The sequence below is a fragment of the Gigantopelta aegis genome, chromosome 10 (genome assembly GCF_016097555.1).
Source record: "Gigantopelta aegis isolate Gae_Host chromosome 10, Gae_host_genome, whole genome shotgun sequence".
Lineage (NCBI taxonomy): Eukaryota > Metazoa > Mollusca > Gastropoda > Neomphalida > Peltospiridae > Gigantopelta > Gigantopelta aegis.
Window position 1 is genome coordinate 64,415,751 of NC_054708.1, and position 20,755 is coordinate 64,436,505.

The 20,755-nt window shown below is 35.3% G+C and overlaps 1 protein-coding gene across 1 annotated transcript in view; it reads right to left on the bottom strand.

The window, feature by feature from the left end:
• Positions 1-7,051: 7,051 nt before the first annotated feature.
• The window catches only part of LOC121384418 (coiled-coil domain-containing protein 180-like), a 72,513-nt gene continuing 58,809 nt past the window's right edge, over positions 7,052-20,755 (bottom strand). The window contains exons 25-35 of the mRNA XM_041514809.1: positions 20,228-20,363; positions 18,664-18,763; positions 17,596-17,787; positions 16,612-16,756; positions 15,921-16,065; positions 13,526-13,686; positions 12,852-12,989; positions 11,320-11,431; positions 10,559-10,675; positions 9,925-10,052; positions 7,052-8,653 (exon numbers count right to left, since the gene is read on the bottom strand). Of these exons, the coding sequence (XP_041370743.1) occupies positions 8,525-8,653; positions 9,925-10,052; positions 10,559-10,675; positions 11,320-11,431; positions 12,852-12,989; positions 13,526-13,686; positions 15,921-16,065; positions 16,612-16,756; positions 17,596-17,787; positions 18,664-18,763; positions 20,228-20,363 (1,503 nt within the window). The 3' untranslated portion in view covers positions 7,052-8,524. The remainder of the gene's footprint in view (positions 8,654-9,924; positions 10,053-10,558; positions 10,676-11,319; positions 11,432-12,851; positions 12,990-13,525; positions 13,687-15,920; positions 16,066-16,611; positions 16,757-17,595; positions 17,788-18,663; positions 18,764-20,227; positions 20,364-20,755) is intronic.

The window sequence follows — 20,755 nt, forward strand, 5'->3', positions numbered from 1 at the left end:
ACGTAGAAAATGTTTCATTTGCTTAAAATGTTTGACTTTCATTATGAAGACACACTTCAGTATTTCTTGAAGGACCGGAATTGCAAAAGGAAATAAAAATTGGGCGAGGAGCAGACCAGTAGTGACCGGGAGGGGAGAGGCTGTAGGCCTACCCTACGTGAGGGTTAAAACATTTACCCTTTTTGCTAGTTACAATGTATTAGCAATGTGCTAATTCAATCTAATAAAAATGAGCTCCACTGGTTAATTACTAGAGCTAAATTTAATCAGATTGGTGCTAATTTATTGTACAGATTTGCTGAATTAAAATTTTTTTTTTTTTGATTTGGCAAACAATTTACTACAGTTTTAATTGTTACATCCTATATTAAAAAAAAGAGGTAATCTAAGGTATCTGTTAAAGCATTAGCCTAAAACAAAGATATAGTATTAACTAAATACTTTATAACAGAACAGGGCATATATTACTCTTTTTTGACATAACAGCTAGGACAAATAGAAAACGGTTTTACAGACAAAATATGTATGTGTATATACATGTGATAAAATAATTAAAATGTAAATGCAAAATTGTTAAATTAATGAGTAAATATTATCTTCTTTTTTTTGGGGGGGGGGGGGTTAAACAACATTATTTGTTAATGTTTTCATAAATTTGTTACTTTTCATCAGCAAATTTTTATATAATGTTGCAAAAGTTATGAATTAAGGCAGGAAGGAAGGAAATGTTTTATTTAATGACGCGCTCAACACATTTTATTGACGGTTATATGGCGTCAGACATATGGTTAAGGACCATACAGATATTGAGAGAGGAAACCCGCTGTCGCCACTTCATGGGCTACTCTTTTCGATTAGCAGTAAGGGATCTTTTATATGCACCATCCCACAGACAGGATAGTACATGCCACGGCCTTTGTTACACCAGTTGTGGAGCACTGGCAAGTTATGAATTAAATTGATATTGCATCATAGTATAATATGTACATATATTATATAGTATTAGTTACATAATTATGTATTTAGAAGGTATTCTACATGTATGTTTTTGATACGTATTGTTGAAGTATGTACATAATAATTATATTGTATGTTTTTGATACATATTGTTCAATTAAAAACGACATTCTTTTTGTACTTTTGTCACAATATTGTTCTTTAACATTTGTTATGTTGTTAGAGGTCATACTATATGCATTTAGCTTGCTGGTAAGTTGCATATATAGCTGGTATGACAAACGAAAGCTTAAATAATAATAATAATAATAATAATAATACAAAATAATAATAATAATAATGTTTAAAAAATGTATGCGTGTGCGTGCATGCGTCATAGGCCTACGAGACAGTGCTGGAGCAAAAACGATAGAGATATTGGGGCAAAATGTGCTAATACCTTTGGACCATGTGTAGGCCTATTTATTTCATGTTGTAATCCATGGGGAAATGCGTAGTGATTCATTTGTATCCCTATATAGATAAATATAATGATAAATATAAATAAATGTTGTTTTCCAGATTCAGGCATTTTAGTTTAGTTTAATTCGGGCAAAAAAAATATATCAGCTTGCCCTCCTACGTAAATATAGGAGCCCGTACGCCTATTGCGTGCGTGCGCATGTGCGTGTATTATTGTGTTTTCTTAGGGTTGTGTTTTCTTCAGTATTGAATTATATATATATATATATACACACACACACACACGCACACATGCACACAAACAAACACACACACACACACACACACACACATATAGATGAATTCCTTGTTTTTCTTAGCATACTGACAAAATTAATACCCCCCAACCCCACCCCCGCTACTTTCTCTCTGGTTTGTCGGCTCTCCTTCGATCAGCTCAGCAGAACGACACATGTACGCATTGTTAAACCGTTACTTTTCTAATTAACGGAGCGAAACCCGAGAGGACTAGCTGTCACTCTTGTTGAAGAACTAAAAAAGGTCGTTATATTTTTCATTACCAAGTTGTCTTTGGTCCTTGGAAGTGACAGAAAATCGATTTGCGGTGTTGTTTTCTTAAGGAAAATTCTAGCGTGACATGGGATATCGTTGTATTTCTCCAGTAATACGTGTTTGCCAATTAACTGAGTTGAACGACATAAAAGCAACGGCAAAAACTGTTCATTAGATTTCATGGATTTGGACAGAGACAAAATCATTAAAAAAAATAAAAAATAATAAATGATGAAATATAAACATATTACAAAATAACTCCCCACCCCCACCCACCGAAAAAAAAAATCCCCCACTAACACAACACAGTCGAACCTGCTGTATTAGGAAGTCCGAACCCTGTATAACAACCACCTTTTTAATGGACACATCATAATTGTATATGCACACAAATATGTTTTATATGGAGGAATAGAAAGTTATGACGATATTCCTCTACATAAAATACACCAAAATATAATCATTTAAGTACATCACATGTTCACAAAGTTAATATTTTTGTAGATCCTTTTTATGTCCTACAACATACATGTTGTGTAGTCAAATCTGTTTAAATCTGTTGTAATCCATGGGACAAAAATGTACGTTTTTTGTCCTAAACTTTGTTTTGTTTAACGACACCACTAGAGCACATTGATTTATTAATAATTGGTTATTGGATGTCAAACATTGGTAATGTTGACATATCGTCTTAGAGAGGAAACCCGCTACATTTTTCCATTAGTAGCAAGGGATCTTTTATTTGCAACATCCCACAGACATGGTGGCACATACTACGGCCTTTGATATACCAGTTGTGGAGCATTGACTGGGACGAGAAACGGCCCAATTGATCCACCAACGGGGATCGATCTGAAACAGACTGCGCATCAATAAAGCGCTTTACGATTGGGCTACGTCCAGCCCCTTTTTATGGTCGTATTATATATAAATATAGATTTAAAAAGTGGCCTGTGGCCCCACCCTCACTAGGGACTTTGCCCTATTCACTTACATTGTGCCCCCCCCCCCCCCTCCAGATATCGTTGCTACGGGTATGCATCGCTGTAACTAGAGGGCCTTGGGGTGGGAACAGTTACCCCTCCACCCCTAAAAATATGAACCAAAAATTATTTTTGTTTAGAAGAGCCCCTTTTTACCTAACTGGAGAATACCCTATTAATACTGTGTTCCGATTCTTCTTCTTCGTTTTTTTTTTAATGTGCCTACGTTTACGTACATAGTTCTGATACCCCTTTAAGTATAGTTATTATAAACATATTTGATTGTACATGTAAATATTTTCAATACATAAAGGTAATTGATAGATTGTGTCTGAAAATTTAACAATTTAATTTTTACGCTTATCAGGTGTGTCTCCGTGTGTGTGTGTGTGTGTGTGTGTGTGTGTGTCGGGGGTCGAATCTCCTCCCCAAAACCTTGCTGCTCAAGTGATTTTTTGTCCTCTAGACATTTCGCTTGCCACTGTCTACACCCCTACACAAATTCCTACACACATGCCTTCTTGTTTCAATTTTTAACTGCCTATTTATATAACTGCCATCTATCCCTAATGTCTCATTGGGCATACATTGTACAAATGGAATATTTACTAAGATTTGAAGTTGAATTGGGCAAATACACGTCATTATCAATTCGCAAAAAAACACCTAAATAAATAACCACATACCATTTGGGTATTTATAGAGCTGTTATGTTACTAAATGTTACTTGAATTTGGCTACAAATTTTCTTATCAAATAGGCTAAACTGCTATTAATTTTGGCATCCATCTTAAATCCTACTATACCATGGTCATATGCCCCTAAAACTAGCAAGGAATGATGAGTTATGTCTGGCAAAAAAAACCCCTCACCTACAAGCAATCAACATGCTGTCCAAAACTAAGCAATCCAATCTAAACGTGTATGGCAGTGTAATGAGCCGAGTTTCTTCTTGTAATGTGTTGATTGATGACCAACAGGTAAGACAAATGTTAATGGAGAACTCAAGAGCTATTTAAGTAAAACTTTATGCTGTATATTTTAGAAGTGTATTTGTAGAAGAGGTCATGTGTGTCAGCAGTATAGCTTGTAAGGAAGAAAGGAAGGAAATGTTTTATTTAACGATGCACTCAACACATTTTATTTATGATTATATGGCGTCAGACATATGGTTAAGGACCACACAGATACGGAGAGAGGAAACCCGCTGTCGCCATTTCATGGGCTATTCTTTCCGATCAACAGCAAGGAATCTTTTATATGCACCATCCCACAGACAGGATAGCACATACCACGGCCTTTGTTAGACCAGTGGTGGAGCATTGACTGGAACGAGAAATAGCCCAATGGGACCACCGACAGGATCGATCCTAGACTTACCGTGCATCAAGTGAACGCTTTACTACTGGGCTATGTCTTGACCCTGCAGTATAGCTTGTAGGCTGAAAGTGCACCATATAATTGTTATACAGTGAAACCTGTCTAAACCAGGGACCTAATATGTATCTGATATAGACAGGATCACGGCCCAGTTTATCAAAGCATAGTTCAATTAACCCTGGGTTAGTCTAATATTTTCTTTTCAGTTATTTTTGCACCAGTACAAAATAACCTTTAGATTTGCAAATGTATGGATACCTTTGGTTGTTCTGAGTCAAGTTTCCACATTATGTTTTCAATTATTATTTGAATTGATTCCAACTTTGTTTTTTTTGTGTAAATTAACCACTGGTTAAGTTAAGTAATCTTTGAACAACCGGTCCCTACTGTTTAAGAGGGTCTCATTTTAGAATTATATATATTTTTTAGGACCATGTGGTACATGTACAATAATCTGTAGCAAGATAATCATCCATTTAGAAACATTCAGTCTAACAGTCTATGTATATATATATATATATATATATTCCATTAAACCCCACTCTGTTAGGAGCTGGTACTAGGATGCAAACCCAGTACCTACCAGCTTTACGGTAAATGGTAAATGGCTTAACCACTACATCACTGAGGATGGTTAAAACATACAGAAATCAATTATTCAATGAAGAAATTATAAGTAATCCTAAAAATGTATCCACAAAAATCACCATTTGGCAAAAATTATGTACAAGTATACCGTAAATCCTTGAAAAAACACCCATACTTTAAAAAAAAAAAAATTCATGGTGCTCCAAGACCCAGATTCTATTCATGGCAGACTTCTGTTCAAGGCAGGCTTCCACATTTTTCACGCACAATTTTATAGTATACTTTAAAAAAAGAAGAAGACAGACTTCTGTTCAAGGCAGGCTTCCACATTTTTCACGCACAATTTTATAGTATACTTTAAAAAAAGAAGAAGACCAAAGTTGAACACATATCTCAAATACTTTTGTTTAAAGATCGTGTGTTATCGAAGAATAAGAATTAAGATTATTGTATGAATTAACTTTTATTAACAAAACCAGAAAACATGCATATGTAACCCCAAAAAATCAACATCTACTGAGGAGATTCAAACCAAAGGCCCTCAGTGAAAGAGTCCAGCACTCTACCAACTGAACTAAAACACGCAGTTGAACTGTTACGGGTCCTCACTGGGTTACAATTGTATTCATTTCATTTCAACTTATTTTTGTGCTTATATCCAATTAAGGTTCAAACACACACCTCAGCTATCTGGGTTAGTGGTTAGTTGTTAGTGAGAGAGAAGAGGGTGTAGTGGCCTTATATCTACCAACAGAGTTGTTAAAACTTGCTCTGGATGGGAGCTGGTACTGGGCTGCGAACCCAGTACCTACCAGCTTTATGTCTGATGGCTTAACAATGATACCACGAGGCCGGTTTCTTGTATTAAGAACACACCTAATCCTTACATTGGCTGCAAATGCAACAGGAAAACCACTGAGGGGATTCGAACCACAGACCCTCAGTGTGAGAGTCCAGGACCCATATTTTCGAAGCAATCTTAGCCTAAGAAATCGTAAAAACATCGTAAACTATGATGTCACTATGGCATGTGCTGTAGTGACTTCACAACCTATGATGGTTTTACTATTTCATAGCGCTAAGATGGCTTCGAAAATATAGGTCCAGAACTCTACCAACTCAAATAATAGGGACATTCTCACTAGTCACATATTATACCAACACTATATAGATAATAAAACCCAAATGTAACTTGTTTTTGTTTGTTTGTTTAACAACACCACTAGAGCATATTAATTAATTAATCATCAGCTATTGGACGTCAAACATTTGGTAATTCTGACACGTAGTCTTCAGAGTAAACCCACAACATTTTTCCTAATGTAGCAAGGGATCTTTTATATGTACTTTCCCACAGATAGAAAAAGCACATACCACGGTCTTTGACCAGTTGTGTGGTGGGGGGGGGGGATGTAGCTCAGTGGTACAGCACTCACCTGATGCACGATCGATCTAGAATCGATTCCTGTCGGTTGGCCCATTGGGCTATTTCTCGTTCTAGCCACAACTAGTGTAACAAAGGTCATGGTATGTATTATCCTGTGTATAAAAGATCCCTTGCTGCTAATTGAAAAGAGTAGCCCATGAAGTGGTGACAGCAGGTTTCCTCTCTCAATATCTGTGTGGTCCTTAACCATATGTCCGACACCATGTAACTGTAAATCAAATGTGTTGAGTGCGTCATTAAATAAAACATTTCCTTTGACCTAGTGTGGTGCTCTAGTTGGAACAAGAAAAAAACCAATCAGTTGAATGGACCCACAGAGGTGGTTCGATCCTATGATGCAAGCACATCAAGCAAGCATTCAACTGACTGAGCTAAATCCCATCCAGTGTTACAGTGATGCCATAGCCTACAACAGTTTTACAATATCATAGCGCTTCGAAAATAAGGGTCCTGGCTTATGGATTTACGGTAGCTTTATTCCAGTGAACTCATTTACAGCTGGAAGCAGATTCACTTTCATCCTCGTATTAGATATTTTACAATCTGTCATCATTAAACATTTTGAGAACAAACACAAAACAAGTCAGTTTAGCCATGTCAAATAAATTATACATTTTATTGCTATATATATATATATATATATATATATATATATATATATATATATATATATATATACACACACACACTTGTAATTTAAAATCAAGTTAATTATACATGGATTACAATTTATATACAATTTAAGAACACACTTCACTCTCAATAGTATATTTATAACTACATGAATGGAATGTACAAAGTATAAGTTTAATAAGTTAAACAAATAAAAATACTTTATGTGGACAGTTCATAAATATTCTTGTTGTTGTATAGATAAAAACTTCAACTTACAAGAGCACAAACTCTAGAAGTTTTGCCTGTTGTGCAATCTCCTCGACTTGTTGAATGAAATACATATATATTTGCAAGCAAAACCAGAAATAAAAGTAATTTACAAATAAATGGTAAAGTAATTAAGAAAAATAAAATTTAAAACAGAAAACAAGTTGAAAAGTTAGGTGTAATGAAAAATTTACTGGCAACAATTTCTGTATATATTGTATAATGGCCATGATGGTTAGAGAAGTCCCAATGGCAACAGAAAAATATAATAAGGTCACTATTAAATAATTCACAATTTGCAATATTCTAGGGCAAGATGAATACAGAATATGCGTGGCCAAGTGTTCATTGCTGTAAAATGAATTCAGTAGGGCAATTCTGTCAGTTTGCAACTCTGAAAGAAGCCACCAATTTTCAGTAATATCAGTAAATCAACCAATTGGTGTAAAGTAAGTTCATACTTTTGTAAAACTGATAGTAAGTAAAACCATGGAGTAGGCTGATTCTTAATACAAGTGCTTTGTCGGGTGTTCTAAAAAGTAAGTTGGTTCAAGCAGGGACATAGGAACTGGGGGATGGGGTAGGGGGGTGTTAGGGACCACAGATTCCCCCACTTGAAGACAATTTTTTTTTTTCCCAGCTCTATACAAATAAAGATAAATATCTGGCTCGTGCCAATTCCACTTCAGATACGATTCCTACAGGCCTGTCAAAGTATCATTGCTGAGTTAGCTGGTTTCAGGTAATCAACGGAATGCAAAATATAGGTGAATTGTTAAAATAAGAACATTCTCGTGAACTGAGCTAAGTGATGACACTGCCAGGTAGTCGTATACATTTTCTTGAGTAAATGCTGCATAAAAAATTAAAAGTTAGGCATTGACAATATTTAAAAACCAAATAAAACAAACACAGAGTTCAGCTGCAGATTATCACAATGACATTTTGTATAGGAAGAAGGAAGCACAAACAAATATTTTTAAACTATCACAGATCACTGGGGAGATGACAGTACACAACATGAGGAGAGTACAAAATGAGGAAGGCACACGGTTGTTTACTGACCATAACAAGCATATAAACATAACACTGAAAATAAACGTTTTACCAAGACATAATTGCTTGTCTTGCTTACATGATATCAGTGTAAGTCATAAATGTACACATAAAGGTGTTTATTGCTTATTTTATATACAAAAATGTCTTATACTTCTTATGTCTTATGGGTTCAATATAAATACACAGTTATGTAAACAATGTTATGAATCTGTTTTCAGTATAACTCTTTGACTTTTTTCACGGAAATGTTCCAACTGTCCGTCCATCTCTGTTCTGCTAGCTCCAGTCGTTCCTTTTCCTTCACTATCGAGGCTAACGTCTGCTCAAAGTTTGCCTTGTATTCCTGTTAAAATAATTATATAATATTATTTAATAATTTCTGAGAGTAGGGTAAATACTTGTCTATAACAATTAATTAAAAAAATATAATATAAAATAAAACAACAAAATATTTTTTCTAGGAATTAATTGCTAAAAGAAGATGAATAATTAGAAGACATTATCAGTGTTAGATCAAAAATGGATGTCAAAAGAGACTAGAAAAAAAGACATTTAATGTTTTAGGTAGAAGACCACTGTTATTTATGAATCCTTTGCTAAGATTTATGCATGCCAGATCCTGGCATCATAAAAGCCAACCTAGGGTTTAAATATAAACAAAGATACAGGGAATTACAAACAGGGTCATAATTATAAAGAGGACTTATTTTAAATATTGTGAGGTAAATTTTTGTGTTATTTGCATCTTAATATGCCCAAATTTCCAAAATGTGTCCCCAAACTGCATATTTGGTAAATCTTTTGCAATGTTCACACCCATACAAACCACACCCAAGTGGGAGATGGAAGATATGACATATATTTATGGAAACTTTGCTCATCAAATCTTTTAAAAAATCCTCATTTGACTAAAGGTTTAACTATTAAATTTTTCACAAAATCATCTGGTTTGAATATTACCCAAACTGGTCATGCCCCACTATTGTCACAATTGAAACCTGGTCTATCTCATGGTCCATTCCTTGACGTGGTGAGGTAGCTTGCATGTCTTAATGAAACGTAGAGCTATGCCAGCTGAAGCATCAGCTCCTGGTAGGGTCACCCAAGCTGGACTGATCAAAGAGTAGAGACTAGACTAATATGGACCGGACAGACAGAGGACGCGAGTCAAGAAAGACAACTGTCTAGGAGAAGCAAACTCCAAAACCAAAACTGGGCTGGAGAGGCTCAGAATCCTAGTAAGGAAACTCTCCAAACTCAAACCAAGTCCACTGAAGTCAGAGTACACAAGATATGCATCAGCATTAGCGTGGAAACCAAAAGGAAATGTCTGTACATGCACAAAGCTCTATGATCACCATGAAACCTGGTGCATGAATACCAAGCCTCATTACAGTCATACAATTTGCACTCCTGGTGAAAAGCCAAATGTAATTTTTAAAAAGAACTACTTGGCTATCACTAAGCTTAAGAATGTACTTCATATTCCAAATAATTAGCCTTCAAACATGGACCTATGCAAAAACCACAAGCTAAGTCTATTACACAAGGGTACACAAGGGGGCTAACTGTATACTGCTACCTTAAAAACAAAAGTTTCTGCTGTTGCCTTACCATGTACGCAGAGTCCCGAGCATTGATAGTAGATCTGTGTCCTAGTGTTGTTGATGTTGTTGTCACAGATGGAGTCAGTACAGTCTTGGAGGGCTTTGGATCGACAACAAATTCATTGTTTGGAATTCCTAAATGCAATTACAATATACATGTTCAGTTTTTTAGTATATTTCAAAAACTTCAGAAAAGATTTCACATCAGATCAGAAAAGAAGTTAACACTATATTATGTAGACAGATTATAACACATAATAAAACAGAGCTGTTATTGGACAGTATTTGTTATAAAAAATTAGGATTGTTTTCTCTTTTCATTGATACTTAATTTAACCTCAAACTAATGGCATTTTCCAAACATCCCAACAACCAATGGGGTGTCTTAAAATCTTCCAATGAGTACTCTGCTTCCTGTTCTGGTCAGGTCATTTAAGTCAGTTTAAGTTGAAAACAAACAGATTGTGCTGGTTTACACAGCAATTCAGATTACACAGGTGCCAGTTTGGACAGAGTCCACTATGTAATATGTACAGAAGTGTTGATACAATTCGAAAAGTGAAACCTACATATATTCTGTTAACCTCTACTAATGAACATAATGAACAACACACAATACTCATTATTTAACACAGCTGTACCTTTCCAATTTCCCTTTCCTCTCTTTATTATGTGAGTGTCCTCCTCTTCAAACAAGGGCTCACCAGCATTCTGCCTTCTGATAAGTTCACTTGTGGAAAACCGCTTTACTTCAACCTCTGGAATACAATAAAATGTTGCTAAAACTTGCATCAACTACATAATTAGAGATGAAAAGAATCTTGCAGAAAGAATGTGGAAAACTTTACAGGGTCTTGAAAAAAAAGGAATACCGTAGTATAAAATTTCCATCCATGAAAAAGGACGAGAACAGTGTTTGGATTATTGGTGGGTTTTTTTAAATCGCTGACAATGCATAAAAAGCTTCTTTTTATTATTTAATGTGTTTCTTATCCATATTATGATTTCTGCATCTCTCAAGAAAAAAATCTTGGCCATTACTTTCATAAATTGTTTAGTATCATCATTTCATTTTAAAGCATTTTGAATTCTCAAATTATACTTTGCAATTTATTTTGTTAGCAAGCTTAAATCATCCCATCTCAGTATGTATAGTCTGGACCTGGGGGGTGGGGTGTGTTCAAATAAAAATCTAATGGACCCTTTTGTTTACATTTTCCCTGTACACCTATATGAATCGCCTAATATTGGACTGTAAAAATAGTTTTTGCTTAACAAGGAGGATGGTCTGAAAACATCCAGGCCTTCAAGCTATGCCTCTGTCAATGATGTTTTGCATCACTGTGGGAGCCTGCAACAAGATTTCTCTGCCATTAACGATGAAGACAGGCAGTTTCCTTACTTCCTTTGTCAATGTCATCAACCACCAGGAGATTATCATACAGCAATAGTTGACTTTCTGACATGTTAACCAGTCGACCCAGAAATTCTTTGGCATTCCGGACAGCACATTCCTAAAACAAAAACCACAAAATCTCCTTAAACAATATTAAAAAAAACACCAACACACTTGGCAAATAATATATTTTGTGTGGATAAATATTTTCATTTGATATCAAGGAGACACCTTTCTACTTAGCACTTTGTCAAATCTCGAGTACTTTGCTCAATATTAATATTGCATACACAATTAAGAAAGTGCCTAAATCATTCTTGAAAGAGTTTCTTCCCCTTCTGTAATTTAAGAAGAACATTTTATGTTTCCCTCAAAAAGGTTTTGACCTTTAGTTTTTACCTAACGTACACATTTATTTTGTCAAAGACAGGACTTACCATGTTAAAAAACATTCTGAGAAATGAATGCTACTGATTTCCTTTTTTCGTTGTTTGGTGAACATGATGACCTCAATGTACAATGACTGACTGAAATCTTTGTGGCGACTGAACAAGGCTAAAAATTTACAGGATGCAAGAAGCAAATGCCGCTCAAAATGCACACCAAATCATAAATTTTATCTGCGTTTGTCTAAGTTTTCTGCACTTCTATTAAGAAAAATCATACAATAAGTCTAAACAATTATCTAACTTCCAAACTATTTTCTATAACTGCTTCTCAATTTCTAACTTTTGCTTCCAAATTGAACTTTGAGAAACAATGATTGCTTCCCACTACACAAGATGAATTTAAAGTCTTGCTGAACACCATTATTATCTATATCTGAACACACAATGACGTTCAGGTAAGTAATTTCATTTATTACCACAGCAGGCACTCATAACGGGGAAAATAAAAATAATAATTTCTCATGCAATGGTTTAACGTACACTACTATTGGACGATTTGACGCCAACAAACCAATCACCTTGTCGGTACTAAATATGACGTCATCACGATTTGGCAAAGCACACACAATGACGTCACATAGTTTAAAACGTTTGTGTTTACATCTTTCTGGTTTCAGTGTTAAGACTTGTAATAAAATGGTAGTTTAATGCAATTCATTATAGATTTTTGTTTTACAGAATATATATAGAACTTTGGGTTTTCAAAATTATCTGTGAACCATGAATAAAATACAAAGTTAAGGCAATACCCAGAACAGTAAAGTAGTTTACGTTGTTTCAACATACACGGACGTGTAGCCGATATAGGCTATATATTGAAAATAAAGGCTTTAAAAAAAACCCACCAAATAGCTGGGATAATAAATAAAATAACAAACTCGGTACCAGTTATTATCAAATTTATGTCCCTCGTGAAATAATTTTCACTTGTCACTCGCTAAAGCTCGTGAAAAGTGAAAATTATTTCACTCGGGACATAAATTTGTTAATAACTGGTAACTTGTTTATTATTCTCTATATATTTTCCACTGGACGCATGGTCATCTACTGGTACCAAGAAAGGTTAATACTGAGAATGTTTTTGTTTACCTGGCGACTCTTCATTTCTTGTTCCACTGCTTCCAGGAAGTCTGTGTGCCGGACTGCCTCTTTCTCACACAGCCTGTTCAGAGCTTCCTGCTGATGTGGATGACCAAGTGGTGGTCGCAACAGGTTCTTGTGTTCTTGCTAATAAAAGAGAAACAAGTACAGGACCCATGCTTATAAAACTTTTAAGAGTGCAGACTCAATCTTTAATGATGTCACACGCATACAATTTGTAAGGTGTTGTCATGACATTACTGTCTCAGACTTTATTAGTCTTGAGTCTAGACTCTAAAAGTTTTATAAGCACCAAGCCAAGTACTTTAAAAACACAGGCTCTAGTTTTGTTAACAGTATAAGTGGAATAAACAAACAATCAATTGCATCCAGACATGCTGAGACCAGGCATAATGAATGTGAAGTTGATATATTCAACATAATAATTTAAATAAATGGTGGACTCCCATCCATAACTAGATGTGGTATTTTAATTATTTTTCTTTAGTGTGTGTGTGTGACTGTGTATTTGTGTACGAATGTGTTATGTGTGTGTGCTAGTGTGTGTGTGTGTGTTTGTGTTTGTGTAATATATATATGTGTATATGTATATGTATATGTATATGTATATGTATATGTATATGTATATGTATATGTATGTAACTTTACAAAGATTTAAAAACCTGTCTCATTTTGAGCCCGCTCAGTGTCTGTGTGAAGAGACTTTCCAGCTGACTCTGAGCCGAATTGGCATTGTCGATCTCCTCCGAGACGATCTCGTGGATCACCAGGGCCGGAACATGCGAGATCATCTTCTCCAGGTCAATCAGCTGGTTACGGAACTCTGAAAACACACAAACACAGCATAAATATTTATCATAATTTGACTTGTGTGTCACACATTTTAAATCAATCAGCTAACATCAGAACTTTGAAATCCATCAGAAAAATCTTCATATTTATAATAAATGTGTCATTTTAACCAGTTTTTAATTCTCAGTTCGAATTGTAAGTAATTCAATTAAAAAATTAACTCATATTTCATCTGTTTTAGTATCACCAATTTATATTTATTTAGGTTTACAATGTGCCAGGGATGAACGTGATAAACAATATTTTAATTAATATTTAAAATGTGTGATGTCATTGAGTTAATAAATTCAAATGCAATTATAAACTCTTATGATATACAAAGAAAGATATACCTACATTAATTTAATGCTGATATTAATTCCAAATGAATAGTATTTTTTTATTAAAAGCCCCACAACACACAGATATACATATATATACTGAACAAAATAAGAAACTTCCGCTAACTTTGCTTGAACATAACTTGATGAAAACAAACCGGGGGAATAATTGTTATATATGCGTTTAAAGAGTGTTCCATGATGCATCGTTTGGTGCAAAAATCATGGCCATAGGTTAAGAGTAACTGGGAGAAATTTTGACCAAGTGTGGTAGGGGTTAAAAGTAAAAACACCCACTTAATAACTGGTATGACCACCTCTTGAATTGACCACTGCAGTGCATCGCAGGCGCATAGAATTGACTAAAGTGTTGATTTCTGCCTGTGGAATATTGTTCCATTCCTGAATGAGCGCTTGACAAAGTTCGTTGACGTTAGCGGGTGGGTTGGGACGACGCCTCAATCGTCTGTCCAGACTATCCCAGGCATGCTCGATGGGGTTGAGATCAGGACTTTTAGTGGGCCAGTCATCAATGAAATCAATGTTATTTGTCCCAAGAAAATTTACAGTGTCTAGCTGTATGAGAGGTGGCATTATCATGCTGAAAAATCGAGATGTTGGCGTTGTTATGGAACAGAGGAATGACGTGATGAGCGAGAATGTCATCGCGGTAACATTGAGCATTTAAATGGCTGCCCAGACCATGACAGAACCCCCACCCCCGAAACGATCTCGTTCAAGAACACAACAGTCAGCATAGCGTTCATTTCTCCAACGGTAGACGCGCACCCTGCCATCACCACGTTGTAAAGAAAATCGGGATTCATCCGAAAAAATAACGGTATTCCAGCGTCGCCGTATCTAATGAGTGTGTACACGTGCCCAATTAAGACGATTTAGACGATGATGTTGCGTTAAAACGCATCCGACGTAAGGACGTCGTGCATGTAAACCGTTCTCCCGCAGACAATTACGAACAGTTTGCCCAATGATTCGGTTATTATGAAGCCCAGGTGTGTTAGCAGCAGTAGCAGTGGCAGTTTGGAATCGATTGCGCAAATGCGTGTTCATGATATAGCGGCCTTGACCACGTGTTGTAACACGCGGACATCCACGAGGTGGCAAGTCGTTGGTGCTTCCTGTCGTTCGAAATCTTACGCGAAGATTTCGTATCGCTCGACTAGAACTCCCAACATGCCTTGCAACGTCTTCTGTCGACATGCCAGCACCAAGCATGCCAATCGCACGTTCGCGTAAATTATTGGGTATTCTTGGCATACTAAAAATGCTACAATGTAAAAAAGGTTAATTTTTTTACAAATTTTGAAGCGTTTTTGTTCACTTGACAACAATGTCAGTAAGACAAGTAAAAAAATTTGACCGAATACTACACGGGACATGTCGAACCATGCATGCATGTGCAAATTGAATTTCACGTTGTCGACGATTAACAGTGCAAAAATAATTGATAAAATTCATGAATCCTGATAATACAGCTCAAGGCTAATACTACCTATATAATTTCATTACACAATGAATTCTTTAACACAACAAATACTATATGTACAAATCGGAAGTTTCTTTTTTGTTTCAGTATATATATATATATATACACACACATCAAATACATATATACAAAATAAAACCCCGACTAGCTAGCTAACTAAATGAACTAACACTTTAAAGAAATAAATAGGTAACTAAATAGATAAGTAAACAAACAAATAAATAAATAAACAGACAAGTAAACAATAAATAAATAAGTAAACAAATAAACAAATAAATAAATAGACATAAAAAAAGAGCAAAATTAAATAGATTGGAAGATAGATAAGAGATAAATAAATTAGTTTAACTGGATTATATTTAGCAAGACAGTACAAACCCTGCAGACACTGGTTATGGTAGTCGGTGGTTTGTTTCATGTACGACAGCAGTTTCTGGACAGCAACGTCAGCACACCCATCAAAGTTTTCTGGCAGAGACTGGGGCCTCGTCACTGAGCGGTTACCTTTCTGACGGTAGTACAACTGAAGTACACAATTAAAATAGTCTCATTAAAATCAGGACCTATGCTTATGAAGCTTCAAGTGAGGACTCAAGACTGAAGCAAAGTCCCTAGACTTCAACAACATGGTATTTTTATAGGTTAGACTATCAAAATGACAGAGCCAGGACCCACGCTTATCTACACTCACTACTTTAGCTAAAAGTTAAAAGTTTATTTTGTGTAATGACACCACTAGAGCACATTGATTTATTCATCATTGGTTAATAGTTGTTGAACATTTGATAACGTTTTATATAAGTGTTGACCAAACCTGCTATATTTTCCCATCCCACAGACAGAAATAATGTGAAATAGCCCAATGGGCCCACCAACAGGGATCGATCCTAAAGCGACTGTACATCAGGTAAGTGCTTTACCACTGGGCTATGTCCTGCTCTTAAAGTCTCTGGACTTTAATTACATTAACTTTTGAATTTAAAATGTGGAATTCCCATAGCATACAGTGCATTTTTATCTCAGGGCATACCAGTAGTACCATGTATCACTAAAAATACATTTGGAATACCTCAGCATGTGACAGAAGTCCGTCGTTGGCCTCTCGTAGAATTTTGCGAACAATTCCAATCAGATGGGTGTCCTCTTGTTCCTCAGGCTTCTCGCCAAACACGTAGAACTTCTTATCAATCTTGAAAATCCGGTTTCGAAAATGACTGCAGTGAAGTAAACACATGAAATATTCTATTATTGCCAAAGAAATCAATAAAAAAAAAAAAAAAATTAAGTTTTTAGGAGGGAGTACAATTAAAACAAGATCTTAAAAAAAAAGGTATATCTGCATTGCATAACATAAAGGGGATGGTTATGAATACAGTGAACTCTTTCTCAAATGGAGCTGGTACAGCAATATGCATTCAGTACCTATCTACCTTCTAAAGGACTACATCACTGAAAAATCTATTGGACAATTGAAAACTTTTTCTTTTTTTCAAAATTGCAAAAGTCCAGATGTCAATTTGCGAAAAATGTATATTTTATGTTTCAAACAATTATAACTTCATGTACACTGAAACCCCTTTAAACCAGACACTCATGGTTTTAAGGGGTATTCAGTTTAAAGCGGTTATGTTCTGTAATGATATTTAAAAAGTGACCTTAAAAAACATCCGGTTTTGAGGGAATTCCAGTTTACAGAGGGTCCAGTTTAGAGGGATTTCACTGTACATACTACTGGTTTATATTAACCACATAAAGAGATTTAATAAATTTTTTGAATATCCACTGTGCATGTAACCATGTACAGAGTATCTATCAAACAAATTTATGTCACCATCTCCTTTCCCCCCCAATTTTAAGCGTAATAAATTTTCTAAAAACACTCTTGAGTTGGTAACACATGGTTTGCTGTGTGTGCACAGAGTATCCAACAAGCAATTTATGTCACCATCTCCTTTTCCCCCAATTTTAAGAGCAACATATTTTCTAAAAACACTCTTGAGTTGGTAAGACAGAGTTCACTGTGCGTGTCAGAGTCATCAGGTGTGAACCTCACCCAGACGAGATCCTCTTGTTACTCGGGGTCTCCGAGTAGATCACGGAGAGAGTTCCTCTACGGCCGGACTTTGGACTTTTATTGGAGCTCGCCGACAGCGCTGGCAGGTTGCTGGAACCCGGCGTCACTGATGGCTGAGTGTCACCATCGAGATCTCCGTCCTGTCCAAACCGCTGTTTGCTTTTATTAGTCCTAGAAAGCAAACATTTTATATTACTGTAATCATTATAGGATATTAAACAAGCTACAAGTAATTATTTCACGAGGTCTAAACCACTATCAGGTTTTGTTAGTCCTAGACAACAAACTTATAATATTACAGTGATAATTATAGGATATTAAAAAAGCTACAACTAATTATTTCATGAGGTTTGAACCGCTGTTTCGTTTTGTTAGTTCTAGAAAACAAACTTGTTATATTACAGTGATCATTATAGGATATTAAATGAGCTTCCATTTCGTATCATGTTTATGTCCAGAGTGAAATCATTTTCAATTGTTATGAGTTTTAGAGTGACAATTAAACTTATTTCATGAGAGACATAAACATGATACAAAAAGGTAGCGAGTTTGATATGCTATTTATTACCTACCCATAATCGATTTCAATTTATATGACTGAACTCGTTTGATTAAGGTTCAGGTACGATCGTAGTGCACCAGTGGTATAACGTCATCAAATGACGAGGTGTTATTTCTCACTTGACGTTCTAGTGGGATGTAACACTGATATGTTTCAAAATATTTTAAATCATATGGGTAATAATGTCCAGGTAGTTGTTAATGGTTAGAAACAGACATTTGTTTTTTTGATGACACCGTACCACATTTTAAACTATGACCATTTTGTGACCGTGATAAAGAAAGAGAGAGAGGAGAGGATATTTTCCAGGAGGGGTCTGCAACTAATTAAATGGAAGCTGTATATTAGTAGCAGTGAAGGAGGGGGATGGACAGCAAAAGAAGTTAAAAGTTAAAGAGGAGCTGCTATATTGGAAAAATTGAGATGTAAATGAGACAAACGAAAGGGGGAAATGGATGAAAATGAAAGAAAGAGAAATGACTTACTTGATGATACTTTTGATGAGTCCCACAGATGGATCCTCTGACATCATTTTGCCTGACTTCATGGGAGGCACCTCTTGAGCAAAACCAACACGTGCTGATGCTGAAAAACGTACAGGAGCCAATTTGACAAAACATTGTAAGTTTACATCTGCGACTAGCAGTTATACCAGTCATACATTTACATGTGTTTGGCATCTACTTCATGTAGAAAATGACATCAATATGGGAGATGGAGCATTTTAAGCAGAAAAGAATATGAAATATGTGTACTTCAAACCAGATTTGTCGTAGTGCTAATAGTATAATTGTTAATTGTGGTTTAGTTATACATTTACTTTTACATGCAAAACTAGGCTTACAATGTATTGTGTAACTGGGCCCAGATCCTTGAATAAAGGTGTGTGTCACTGGTGTTTCAGCAATTCATTAATGTCTTAAAATTGTTTGGTTGGCTTTAGTGAACTTATAAATCAGTTATTGGGGTTTCTTCTAATATGATTTTAATGTCAATGAGTGATGTGTGAAAACCATATTTTTGACAATATGTTTCGCTTTTTGTTAATATCATTTGCTTATCCTATCGAAAACATGTAACGCCATGATATATTTCTTCCGATGAAACTTTTCCAGAAAATTTACTTGACCATAGACTTTTTAAAAGAAATCTTTATTTAATTATGAAATTAACATTTATTTAATAATACTGCTGTGCAAACATATGTGACAAAGTGATCCTCCTAAAAACCCACAAAAACAAAATGAATCGAACGCCGTTAAATTTTAACTTACACTCAATGACAAGACATTGTGTCATCATTACTTAGCTTCGTATTCAATTTGTTTTAGATATTTTATTGTAATTGCTCTTAAATACGAATAAACCAGACAAAGGGAGACAATCTAATCATGAACTTTGACAAAAAAGTGAATACAATTTCTATTTTGACTGTAGCTAAAATACAGTGAAAATACGACTTTTCACCGGATATCACTTTTATGGTTTCTGTCGATTTATATATTTCATTGCTATGTATATAATTAATTACAATATAATGTCATCCTACTTGTCCAGCCATAGCAACACGTGTCCGTTCATTTCTCGATGAACGTAAAAATTACGTCATTAGGGAACATCATATCTGATGACATCACTTTATATTGGTCTTATTGAGCATTATTGTTTATGGACCAAACAAATTATTCAAAATAAAATATGAACTTTTAGCATTAATATTAGTAATTTTGCTTTAAATTTAATTATACGGATTGTTTGTTATTTCTTTTACATTCAGCTGCCAGATTGAATGTCTGACAACATTTTAGCCAAAGCTGACCCCAACAGGTTATTTATAAAACCCAATAAAACAGTTTGTTTTGTTTAACACCACTATTAGAGCACAATGATAAATTAATTATCGGCTACTGGATGTCAGACATTTGGTATTTAGGATTCATAGTCATCAGAGCAAACACCTACATTTTTCCACAATAGCAGTTGTGGTGCACTGATTGGAATGAAAAACCTAATCATGTTAAAAGCAGAACCTCGTAATGTCTGTCTCACCTGGGTTCAGTGTGTTGCTTGAATCAGATGTCAGAACGGTCTTCGTCTTGACACCACAGTTAAGATACAGACTTCTAGCATGGAACGCTTCCATCAGTGACTTTAGACTCTCGTTAAGCTGTGTAGACGTGATTTGCTGCAAGTTGTAACATGGCCATTTTATTCTCTTGAAATAAATTCAGTTTACTCCAAATATCACAAACATTTCAAAGTCACAAGCAGTGGCGTAATTTGCTACAAACCAAAGGTAAGGAATGTGAACACTAATAACCAGCCTTTTAATTTTAATTTGAAAAATTATACCACTACTAAACTCTTGACCACACAAATTACATTCAGCAATAAAACTTGCAAAATCATCCCAAAAAAACAGTAAGATTTTTTCTGTGAAATTTTCTAGCCCTCTTAAAAGTCGACTGCCCCCCCCCCCCCCCCCACTGACTTATAGGCAAAAATATACGGTAACTTATACATTTTCGACTGCATTTAAATGTAAAGTTTTCGTTTCCAAGTGTTCCATTTATGATA